Below are 13,078 nucleotides of genomic sequence, written 5' to 3'. Positions count from 1 at the left end.
CTCGACCGTTACACCTCGTCAAACCACCCGTTCCTAGGTCGTCTTTGAGCAGTGCCGAACTTGTCGCTCCGTGGATAGACTCCCACAGTACCTAGTAGCCGTCTCCATCCTACTCGGTGCATGCCTGTGTATCTCCAGTTCCGCACTCTCCGAAGGGTCCGCAGATCGTCTTCCAGTTAATCGACCCACCTACTGCCCATGATCGCATATCAGTCCCATCTTTGCGGAGTTTCCTATTATTATGGGACAATTATGCGATCATGAGCAGCCTAGCTCTCTGCGCACCACATCTTCTTGTACCGGTCGGATGACTCTCGAGAAACATTTTAGTCGGGTTGCTATCCGACATCCTGATGACGTGACCCGCCCACCGTAGCCTCCCGATTTTCGCGGTGTGGACGATGGTTGGTTCTCTTAGCAACTGATGCAGCTCGTGGTTCATTTGCCTTCACCAAGCCCTGTCTTCCATCTGCACTCCGCCGTACGCAGCACCTTCCGTTCGAAAAAGTCCATGGGCGCGTTGATCCTCTGTACGTAGAGTTCATGCTTCGTGCCCATAGAGGACTACCGGTCTAATCAGCGTTTTGTAGATAGTTAACTTCACGTGACGGCGAACTTTATTCGATCGTAGAGTTCTGCGGAGTCCAAAGTAAGCACGATTTCCTGCCACAATGCGCCTCTGAATTTCTCTGCTGGGGTCGTTGTCGTCGGTCACCAGTGAGCCCAAGTACACGAATTATTCAACCGCCTCGATTTCATCACCGTCGATATAAATTCGGGGTGGCGGGCGCGGTGATTCCTCCCTGGAGTCCTTTGCCATCTTGTATTTTGTCTTCGACACATTAATGATAAATCCGATTCGCCTGGCTTCACTCTTTAGTCGGATGTACGTTTCCGCTATAGATAGTAGAGTAAACATAGATCCGTGTTGATGAATCCGTTGTATCCAAACGAACTGTCAAAATCTGTATCCAAACGAGCATGACGTCACGATTTGGACAACATCAATGGAGCGCATGACGTCATATTCAACCGTCGCACTCTTGAAAATGAGCCATTTTACGAAGTGACAACAATGTTGATGATGATATTGGTTTTCACGGGTTATTGGACACTAGCTCCTGTCAAAATTCATTCATAAAATCGGCTCGTAAAATGGACTATTACTACTTACACGCTTGAAACATTTTAGTCAGCGGTGTTTACTCTACACGGTAAAAAATCAGCAGTCTGATATAAACTGATTAGCACTTGAATTCGCACTACTGTCTAATCAGTCTGTTATCAATTAAATATCATTCGAAAAAGAACATTCAATGCCTCTTCAATTTAAATGGAAATTCACTTCAATTCGTAGTTGACAATGTTTTGATTTCAAAACTAGAATTAAAAAAAGTGTTCACCTCACCCAAGATTCGATACCAGGACCTTGTGATTCACGACCATCTGTTTTCCCACTACTCTACTTTACATCTGTTAGAGAGGTGCGTATCGAAGCGAAACACTTTCTACCACCTGTCATCTATATTTACTTTCATGTCCAAAACAGTCATTACCAAACCAATAGCTTTTCACTTTGGATCGTACTGCTTTATACAGTAGTGCAAATCGAAGTGATTTTCAGTTAATTTCTCCGGTGGGTTTGTTTTGGTTCTGAAATCAACACTGACAGCATTGTGATTTCAAAGGAAAAACATTGCTGATCATGTTGATTGGGATGTTGAATAGTTAATGGATTTTTCCTTTACATCGAGCGTGCAGATTTTTTACCGTGTACTATCTATAGTTTCCGCCATCGTCTCAAATTTATTAGCTATATAAAGACAATGGAAATTCGCGGCAAAATTTCTGAAATTTCGCGGGTGACCTTTCTGAAAAGCTAAAAGATTCGCGGAATTTCGCGCTCCTACGTTTTTGACCGTATAAATGTAAAAAAACGCAATTTTGGGTATAAGAAAACTTGACGTCATAGAATGTGATTATTTAGTGATAAGCCGAAAAATAATAAAAGTAGTAAAATTTCGCAAAGAAACAGCCTAACTGTAAATCTGAATATCCATAATGCTCATGTGGAAAGATCCAAAAATTTGATTGAAAAACTTAAGATTTCAAGAACATTTATAAGGTTTTTCGTCAATTTATGAAAATTTCGCGGTATTTTGCGGAATTTTCCAAATTTCGCGGCCGACACTCAATTTCGCGGATTTCGCGGCTTCCGCGAAATCGCGAATTTCCATTGTCCCTAGCAGTGTTGCGAATACTCACTTGCAAGAGTTATACTCACTTGTTTCTATCTCAGTTCAGAAGCACGTCATCAAAAAACGGTGTATGAAGGACATTATTTATTGTAGTGTAACCTAGAAATCCTCTACATAGAGATAAGCGGAAGTTACATATGTCGATTCGGCAACGCTGTTCATTTTGTTTACATCAGCTGCCAACACTTGCTGCAAAGCTAGATGTTCAAACTTTGTGCGTGACTTCGTAGTGGTTCAAGTTGTTTTGTTTACATTTTCTAATTATAATAGATTTTTTTTTTCAAAATTTTGATAAAAATAACGGAGCAATCGATGAAATCTGAAATTTATTGTAAAGTGTTAAGCTAAACATATCGGCAGAACTGAAGCAAGAAGCAGCAATAAAAGTTTTTTCGAGAAGTGCAGCAACAAAAGTTTCGTCATAAGCTTGAGCTTTTGAAAGCAGAATTAATTAAATTCTATCTTTTTACTAAACTTACATATACCGTCAATTTCTCGATATTAAAAATAAATAATTTTAATTTATTAAGCTCGGATTGCAATACCGTTCAATCGACGCCTTCTTACGAACGATCAGCCTGTTCATTTGGCTTACACTTTGACAGTTCTTTCTGCACGATTGGCTTACAATGGCCGCCTCCGCAGATCTCTATAATGTAGGATTACTAGTGTAACCTAAAATTTTGCCGAATAAAGTAAGAGCCGCACACGCATACCAACGCCGTGAGAGAGCTGTGAGCATGAAGTGAGTAAAATGTGTATAATTCATACTCACCTCGTGCTGTCTAACGACTTTGGTATGCGTGTGTGACCTCTACTTCATTCGGCAAACATTTAGATAAAACTACAATGTAAAAGTCCTTCAAACATCGTTTTTTAATAGCATGCTTCTAAACTGAGGTAGCAGCAATTACAAGTGAGTATTCGCAACACTGGTCCCTAGCTATAATATCAATATCATCAGCGAAACCAAGCAGCTGAACGGACTTCGTGATAAATGGTCCCACTCGTGTTTATCCCCGCTCTTCTTATCACACCTTCTAACGCAATGTTGAACAGCAAGCACTCGATGCATCGCAGCCTTGATCAATCGTATCAGTTTATTCGGAAATCCGTATTCATGCAAAACCTGCCATAGCTGGTCTCGATCGATTGTATCATGCGCCGATTCAAAATCGATGAAAAAGTGATGTGTGGGCACGTTGTATTCGCGACATTTCTGCAACACCTGGCAAATGGTGAACATCTGGTACGTTGTACCGCGTTCACCTATGAATCCAGCCTGATATTGTCCCGAAAACTCCCTTGCAATCGGTGATTAACGGCAGCATAAAATTAGAGAGAGAATCTTGTAGGCAGCGTTCAGAAGTGTGATCCAACTGTCGCCCTTTTTGTAGATGGGGCATACGATACCTACCATCTATTCCTCCGGTAATACTTCCTCCTCCCAAACTTGGTAATGACCCAGTGTATAGTGCTTCTCTACCGTATTTTAGTAATTAACTCGCTTGGTAGTGTCAAGAATCAGGAAACATACTAAATTTATTGTCTCTTGGCTGTTTGAGGATAGGATTTCATTTAAGAATCAATCATAAGGTTAGAAGGGTCATCGGAAAGTAAAAAATAAACTAGAAGAACGCCAGCCTTTCGACGATCAACTTTATTTACAGAATGATATACGCGTGTGTTTGTTATGTTATAAATTAATAGTTTGCTGATTGGTTGTTTTCTGTGGTTTACTAGTTGTAAGTCAGACTCACTTACGCCTGCGATTATTTAGCCCTCGCGTTGGGCGCTGTTGGGCTGTACGTGTACGTGTATGTTGGACTCACTGTTGCGCAGTTTTCTTTTTTTCTCTTCCTTTTATTTAAGATGATTTTAAATAAGTGTAAAATTGTTAATTTATTACTTTTGAATCTACCATCCATTTCGGGTTGACACATATCAATTAATATTTATACTTGCTGCTATGAAAGATTCGGTTATATAAATTACAAACCTTATTACAGTATCACCTGCGCTAAAAACGACCGCCTCTAGACTTTAGCCTAAAACCTCACCACCAGCTCTGGGACTGGGCCTTAGGTCCCTAAACATGAAATTGCCAGCATTGCTTCCCAAAGGTAACGTCCCAAGTTCGACTTCGAATCGAAAGTAAGAATGGAACGGCAATGCCATTTCGCCAAACCACAATCTTCTAGTACCGATGAACACTCACACACAATATATTCTACAACATCGCCTTCATACAAAAAATGCCTGTCCTTTCCCTTACAAATCTACGCGTGTTATGGCGCTATTCATCGGAACCACAGCTTGAGTCGCAAGGCGTCCACCCCGTTAAGATAGTAATGAAACAGGCGCTTGTCCCGCACGAAGCCGAGGTTTTCATACAGCCGCAGCGCCGGCCGGTTGGTGATTTCCGTCTCCAGGACCACCTCGTCGGCGTTGTCCTCCAGCATAGCCTTTTGGGAAGAAACAAAAATCGATATCAGTTCATAATATAATGTTCATGAGCTACACATTTCGACGAAGGTCATCGAAAGCGTGGGTATTTCGATCACGACGTCAAACAGAAACCTACATGTAATCAACCTAGAGCGACTAAAACAACCGGGTCACGCCTCAGCATACGCGCAGAATCTCGAGGCCGCGTTGCCAGACGAGGGCGAGCTCGATGAGGCCCCTCTAGAGGACTGCTGGAGTACAGTGAAAGTAGCCATTGGGTACGTGGAACGGAATCGACAGAATGAATGGTTCGATGAAGAGTGCAGAACGATTTTGGAGAAGAATGCAGCGCGGGCGGTAATGCTGCAGCAAGGGACCCGATAGAACGTGGAACTTTACATACAGAGACCGAGACAACAAACCCGCCTCTTTCGGAAGAAAAAGCGCCGCCTGGAAGAAGTGGAGAATGAAGAAATGGAACTGCTGTGCCGTTCCCAAGAAATACGGAAGTTCTACCAGAAGCTAAACGCATCCCGCAACGGCTTCGTGCCGCGAGCCGAAATATGTAGGGATAAAGACGGAGGCCTCTTGACGGACGGACGTGAGGCCATCGAAAGGTGGAAGCAGCACTTTGATCAGCACTTGAATGACGTGGAGAACGTAAGCACGGGAGACCACGGAAACGGAGGAAACGACGACGCCAGTACAGCGGAGGACAGAAATGATCGGTATCGCAGCTGAACTCATCAAGATGGGCCGCAGCTGAACTCATCAAGATGGGCCCAGAAAAGTTGGCCTCCTGTCTGCATCGGCTGATAGGCAGGATCTGGGAAACCGAACAGCTACCGGAGGAATGGAAGGAAGAGGTAATCTGCCCCATTCACAAGAAAAGCGACCATTTGAAATGTGAGAACTTCAGGGCGATCACTATTTTGAATGCTGCCTACAAAGTGCTATCCCAGATCATCTTCCGTCGTCGGTCACCTAAAACGAATGAGTTCGTGGGAAGTTATCAAGCCGGCTTCATCGACGGCCGGTCGACAACGGACACGGCAAATCCTCCAGAAATGCCGTGAATACCAGGTCCCAACGCATCACCTGTTCATCGACTTCAAAGCGGCATACGACAGTATCGACCGCGCAGAGCTATGAAGAATCATGGCTTTCCTGGGAAGCTCACTAGACTGATTAAAGCAACGATGGACGTTGTGCAAAACTGCGTAAGGGTTTCGGGTGAACTATCCAGTTCATTCGAATCTCGCCGGGGACTGCGACAAGATGATGGACTCTCATGCCTATAGTATACTCCTCAACATCGCTCTGGAAGATGTGATGTGACGAGCCGGGCTCAACACTGCCCATATTCGCATAGTCGATATAACCACCACTAGCAATGCCAGCTAATATCTAACGCGTGTGCATATTTCTTCTTCTTCTTCTTCTTCTTGGCGTAACGTCCTCACTGGGACAAAGCCTGCTTCCCAGCTTATATGAGCACTTCCACAGTTATTAACTGAGAGCTTCCTCTGCCAATGACCATTTTGCATGTATATAGCGTGTGGCAGGCACGAAGATACTCTATGCCCAAGGAAGTCAAGGAAATTTCCTTTACGAAAAGATCCTGGACCGACCGGGAATCGAACCCGTCACCCTCAGCATGGTCATGCTGAATACCCGTGTGCGTTTACCGCCTCGGCTATATGGGCCTATTTGTGTGCATATTTGTGACCAGTTTTATTCAATAGATCACAACATCTAACCCTTAGTTAGATGTCAACGTAGTAAAAATCTTGAAATTTATATTTATTCATTGTTAAAATTCCAAAAGCATGCTGAAAAGTACAGTGGCGCTTACATCGACTATGCGAATATGGGCAGAACAGCCGGGGAACGATTTTCACAAAATCCGGACAATTTGTTTGTTTTGCGAACGACATGGATATTATTACCAGAACATTTGGAACGGTGGCAGAGCTGTAAACCCGCCTGTAACGCGAAGCAGCAAAGGTCGGACTGGTGGTGAATGCCTCAAAAACAAAGTACATGCTAGTAGGCGGAACTGAACACGACCGGATCCGTCTGGGTAGTAATGTTACGATAGACGGGGATACTTTCGCCCTGGCCAAGTTCGCAGGGGTTGACGGTATTAAAGTGAAGGAGTTTCATTTTGATTATTGTAATGTAGTGTTCTTTAGTGAAACATATCACCTTTTTAACACTTTAATGCGCCTCCAACGGTTCATCACGAACCGGCTGCTGCAGATGGAGTATGGCTGATCATATGTATCAGACATACTCGATAAACACGAAGGAACCGCCGGGGCTCATTAGAGTCTATTCCCAAGCAATAGTACCAAGTCGATTGGATTCGAATAGGTTTTGATGATCGTTACAAAGCCTAATAAAAGTATTATAGGATTTGTGACAGGTTTTGGAACCTTTTACAGCTAGCTGATTTCAAAATGTTGCTTGGACTTTCTTTCCCACGTTTCTCGATTGATTTTGATTAGTAATTTATTAATGAAATCAGAAAAAAAAAACAATTTGACATAGGACCGACTATATTTTAACATACGGCACGGGGTTCGAATGATAAAAAAATACGACAACTGACTTAAAAAGCAGAACAAACATATTGAACCATACCACAAAACCAAACAAGAAGACAAATACAAACCGTGTGACCATAACACTACATAGGCAGACCAATTGAAAAATTTCCAATCTTCTACCGTTACTTTCTGAGTCAGTTGCAACAGTGTCTAAATGGATATCATTTCCCGCGTACGTCTGGCAAACTGCTTCTGAAAGATTACGCACTCTTTCCTATCTTCAGGTCTAGTGTAGAACTTTCATCTCTATTCAGAGTGCAGCTAGAAACCTAACAAAAAAAAAATCTCAAATTTGTGGATGCAAATAAAAAATAACAATTTAAAAGAATTCTTATAGATTTCCGTGGAGAAATTTCTGATGGAAGCCTTGGGGGAATTTCTTAAACACCCATTGAGTGAATTTGTGCAGGAATCCAATGGCGATGAATGTGTTTACCCTTGTAGGATTATCTGAGGGAAAACTTTGAGAAATCACTGAAAAATCTTTGTAACGTAGCTTGAAAACATCCTTGAAGAAAAAGAAGGAATTTCTTAAAGGGTTCATGAACGAATTGTGAAAAAAGAATTGAAAAAAAAGCCTAAGGAATCTTTGGACGATTCCATACAACAATTATGGGAAGAATTTCTGAAGAAATCATTTAAATGCTTGAACAATGCTTCGTAAGAAATCCTTGAAAGGAATTCAAGAAAAACCATTTGAGGCATTTCAAAAAAAAACTTTTGCAGAAATTTCTGAAAACAAATCTAGAAGGAATTCCTAAAGGATTCCTCTGTGAAATTTGCTAAAGGGATCATGTGCGGTAGCCCCAAAGGAATCGTTTCTTGAAATCCCGTCGATGGGGGTTGCTGGGGTAGTCCTAGAAGGAATTCCTGGAGGAATCTCGGAATTGATTAGTAAAGAAATTTCGCAAGGATTTTGAAGGAATATATGTTCGTAGTAATTTCAGGAGAACTTCCTGGAGGAATCCAAGAGCTCTTGCAGGAATCCCAGACAATCATATTCATAATCCCAGAATCATATTCTTTTCTGTTGTTCTGTTTCCTTGAATTTGCTGGATTGGGACCGCGTTTGAATCAGAATTGAGTCCAGGGGAATTTTTCAAAGTTGAACAATTATGTACCGTCGATGGGGGTGACAATGGGTCTGGGGGGTTAGATTGGGTCAAAACGGAGAAACATAAAATTTGAAATAGCTCATCAACTGTCGCTAATTTATATTGAAAACTTTATATTATTCCAAAGAGGAGATGTCACGTCATGATGCAGAAAAAGATGTTTAGCAATAATCGTTCTTTGTTAAATTTGTGGTTATATGATGAAACAACTAGTAAATCACTCAGAAAAAATTTCTCCTTCGTAATGTTTAACACAAGTACCTAACCATAAATTTTCTTATAAGTGGTTAGCTGTAGGTATTACCTGGTTGATGCAATAAAAAAGCGGGCTATCATTGCTCTTTTTATTTAAAAATTCAATATTTTCGACCCTATGTCAAAATATTAAGAATGGGGGTGAGATTGGGTCAAGCAAGTTATCAAGTGCACATAACCTTAACTAAAAAAATAACTTGTTATCCAGTCCCCATTTGTCGTTAGAATGGTGCCATGTTTACCGTGTCTTAATAAAAGCACGCTTTCTTTCGAAAATATGTCGAGAAGTATCAAACGAGTGTGTTAATACGTTTAGTGCCTAAAATCATTTATAACAATACAGCCATTCGTTTGGACAGCTCCTCTTATCATCAGCTAATCTTTAGTGTACTGCAATATCGTAAGCATACAAAATAGACTTAATAGCGTTCTTCTTCTCCACTCATTTTTGAAACTTCAAGGAAATATCGTGAAACTGATCATGTACATAAGAGTTTATAACGGAGGGTTAAACATTTTTTATGCTGTATACTAAAACTATCATGTTTTTTTTTTACAATCATTCTTTCAATGCGCCCCTCTCTCATTGTAATCCCCCCTCCTCTCATGGAGGTTGAAACACTAGATGAGGATGATTATGATGGCTAGAAATGGTGATACAGCTTAAAAACGTTATTTTATCAAATTTCAACCATTTTTTCGGTTGTATTAGCCCTTTTAGGTGGATTAATCATCTTTTAAAATTACCTATGTTTTTATTCGTCATGATAACATTGTGGTTTAAGTAGGTTTACTAGATATGATCAATAAAATTAACTTATATTCTTAGATAGGCGATTTAGAATATTTTGACCCATTCTCACCCCCTCTAAGGGGTGAGATTGGGTCTATTTTCAATCATTTGTAATTTAGTAAGTAATTCATATAACGTGATACTTTCTTGCTAAACTATCATTGCCACATAGAAGAGTATACATACCAAATAAAAAGTTATTCCGACTTCAATTGTATTTGTTATTTAACAAACAATGTTTGAGTATCCTTTTTTGAGCCATTCTCACCCCCAACGACGGTCTTAAAAAAAACTTATTACTGAAGAAATTGCTTCAGGAACACTTGGAGGAGTTCCCGAAGCATTCGCTGTAGCAAATTTCGATGCAAATCTTGGAGGATTTTGTAAAGAAGTCCTTGAAGTGATTCCTAGATGAATCGTAAAAGATATCAAAGAAAAAGTTCTTGGAGTTCCTCATTTGGAATAGATGTATGATGGAAACGTTAGAGAAAATCGCGAAGGTAATCCGGATGAAATTGGTGTTATTGTAAATTTTTACTGGTGTCAATAGATAGAAACCTTGGAAGAATTTATTGAAAGAGTTCCAAGAAATATTTTCTTGGACGAATTTCTGTGGGATTTCTTGAACAAATTCTTGTTTTTTTTTTTGGATCTTTTTCAGTAATTTCTTAGGAATAGGAAGCAATCAGTGAAGTACTAGATTGAAAGTAGTGAGCTGGATTTTAGTATGGTGAGATGATCGATTCTCCATTTCTGCAATGAAATGGTGCAAACAGCGTGGGTTATATGATTTCTTGTCTAATTTGATGCCGTTTGAGCAAAAACTTGGGTAACTGTGTTGTTGAAGTTGCAAGAAATAAATAATACAACAACACAGTTATCCAAACTTTTGCTCGATCAGCATCAAATTAGGCAAGAAATCATATAACCCACGCTGTTTGCACCATTTCATTGCAGAAATGAAGAATCGATCATCTCACCATACAAAAATCCAGCTCACTACTTTCAATCTAGTACTTCACTGATTGCCTCCTATTCGTTAAGGAATATCTTTCAAAATTAATTTGGAAACTCCTGACTCTCGGAAGATACTTTGAAAATTTTCTTCGGAAATTGGTTTGGGAATTCCTAAATATATTTTTGTTTTTCAATTCATTTACAAGGATTTTCCAAAAATCTAAGGATGTTCACAAACAATTTCGTAATAAAAATCGCAAAAATGTTTGAAGGCATACCAGTAGAATTTTTTGAAGGAACATTTTTTATTTGAATCAGTTGAATCTTCGGAGAAATCGCAAATGAATTATTGGATAAACCAATAAAGAAATCTTTCGAAAAAACTCCTGAAGGAAGTTTAAAAGGAATTTCAAAAGGCCTCTTTGAAGGAATTCCTTCAGAATTTTGAATAAAACCTACGTAGAATTCTTAAAGCGATCCCTGGGAAAAGCCCAAAAGTCTTTGTAGAGCTCTTGGAGAAATTATTGAAAAAAATAAGAATCATCGCTTCATCCGATTTATGAAACCTTCGCGGAGGTTCCTAACAAGACCTTTGACGAAACTCCGAAAGATTTTTTGAAGATATATTTAAGTGGTTCTTAGGCGACTTTGACGAGAAATTTGAAACAAAAAAGATAAAGCAATAAAACGATTTGTTCTAGCATCACCCTATGAAAACTATGGGAAAATGCTCCAAATTTGGTCAAAACAGTTTAAACGCCTTAGACTGTACTGAGTTTCTCTCTTAACTGCTCTTCCAAACTCACCTGAATCGCCTTCTGCACCAGCGTCGTTCCAATCTTGAGCTTCCGGTAGTCCTTGTCGACGGCCAGCATCGCAATGTAGCCCCGGCGGACGTTCTGCCGGTGGATGTCCAGCTTGCACACGATGGCTCCCACGCAGCGTTCGTCGTGCCACGCCAGGAAGCACAATCGCGGCCAGTTGTGGATGAAATACCGATACGTGTAGATTGAGTACGGTTCCGAGAGATCCTTCTGGATCAGCGACATTATGCAGGGCATCTGCAGTTCCGATTCGTACACCTGGTACGTGATCGTGGGCTTTGGTGGCTCTTCGGGCGCAGCTGGCGGTGGTTCGTTAGCCGGAAGTACGGTTCTATCTTTCGTGGGCGGGTCTTTAGGTTTACTGGCTTCGCTAATTTTCGCAGGATCTGCTTGGGGTTCCCTCCCACTAACGACTGCTGGCAGGTTCTTATTCTTCTGTTTGTTTTTGTGTTTCTTCTTCCCTGTCGTCACTACCGGTTCAGGATTGGCCACTTGATGGTTTTCTGATTCCGATACACTCCCATTGGTCATCCCATTTTTGCCTAGATTCAGGCCCTTCTCTAGCTTCTGACAGACAATCTCAACTGAGTTCTCCTGCTGGTCTTCCTGAGTGATACCGTTTTGTTTCTTGGACGTAATTTTATCATCCCCTTCCGTCTCCTGCTGTGCACAAGGGTGCTCTTCCTGACTTGCATTTGTGATGATATTTTTAGATTTATTTTTCCTTTTGGCTTTCTTCTTGCCACTTTTACCAGCAACTGCAGCAGCAATTGCTTCGTGTCCATTCGCCTGTGGAGCAACATTTTCTCCCGTCTTCACTTCCATCCGATCGATCTCGATGCGGTCCAATCTACTGACTGGCACGTCCGTTCCGCCTCCACCGGATCGGTAATGTCCCCAAATAATCCGATTTTATCACTGTGGACTGCAAATCGCTATTCAACTCGAACACAAACAAATGGCAAAATTCTCAACAGCACATTATGTAATTTTGAGTTGTGCAAATGCTATGGGAACTAGTGAAACTTAGGAGCACCGTGGAAATAAACACCATCGACAATTTCCAATAAAATTCGAATAAAAACTTGTTTTTCACGATTCTTTGGACAATTTTTGTGTGAAATTTTACTCTTTTACCACTTTTCTTTTTTTTTTTTTTTTTTTTCTTTGGACTTGTCTTTTCGACTGGCTAAGACCATTGGTTGGTCCATCTCGCTTACCACTTTTCTCTCTCTCACTGATTCGTCGTTTGACAGCCTCGCCAGCGAAACGAAACATGTGTTTGACAAGTAACACACAAACTGTCATCTTGCGCTCCAGGGCCGAACTTCGAGGGAAGAAAACAAAAAAAAAAAAAAAATTTTTATTATTCTCAATTTAGTTGAAAATCGGAGTTTTCGACTAGCGAAGTTACAAGTTGCCTACAAGATATTGTCTATCCGGTTGGAATCAAGACCGACATTCAATCAAAAATTGCCATTTTCTTGGTCCACAAGTGTCGCAGCTGTTTCGCATCTAATGCGCTGTGTTGCTGACAACAACGGGAAGGATGCGCACTACTTTTGACATGATTAAAAAACGTCGCGAGTTGGGTCGCGTCGCGACTTGTTTGTGCGAAGTCCGGTTTGGTGGCGGCCCGACAATACTCTCCCAAATTTTATGCCGCCGTCTATCACCGATTGCAAGAGAGTTCGTGGGGCAATATCAGGCTGGATTCATGGGTGAACGCGCTACAACGGACCAGATGTTCGCCATCCGCCAGGTGTTGCAGAAATGCCGCGAATACAACGTGCCCACACATCACTTGTTCATCGAT

General features: G+C 41.0%; 1 protein-coding gene across 1 annotated transcript; it reads right to left on the bottom strand.

The window, feature by feature from the left end:
• Nucleotides 1-3,887: 3,887 nt before the first annotated feature.
• Nucleotides 3,888-12,402, bottom strand: LOC109409589 (N-alpha-acetyltransferase 30A). Its single transcript, XM_029876623.2, has 2 exons — nucleotides 11,245-12,402; nucleotides 3,888-4,723 (listed from the first exon to the last, which is right to left on the bottom strand). Exons 1-2 carry the CDS (start codon nucleotides 12,085-12,087, stop codon nucleotides 4,559-4,561), a joined length of 1,008 nt encoding a protein of 335 aa, XP_029732483.2. The 5' UTR covers nucleotides 12,088-12,402; the 3' UTR covers nucleotides 3,888-4,558.
• Nucleotides 12,403-13,078: the final 676 nt, after the last annotated feature.

This window comes from Aedes albopictus, chromosome 3, assembly GCF_035046485.1.
Source record: "Aedes albopictus strain Foshan chromosome 3, AalbF5, whole genome shotgun sequence".
In the NCBI taxonomy this organism is placed as follows: Eukaryota; Metazoa; Arthropoda; class Insecta; order Diptera; family Culicidae; genus Aedes; species Aedes albopictus.
This window is presented reverse-complemented; position numbering and strand designations above follow the sequence as displayed.

Excerpts from the sequence above, each read along its gene's own strand:
- LOC109409589 (XM_029876623.2), bottom strand. The coding sequence starts at position 12,087 with ATGGAAGTGAAGACGGGAGAAAATGTTGCTCCACAGGCGAATGGACAC. Across the intron at positions 4,724-11,244 it reads TGGTGCAGAAGGCGATTCAG|GCTATGCTGGAGGACAACGC; the intron begins GTGAGTTTGGAA and ends TCTTCCCAAAAG.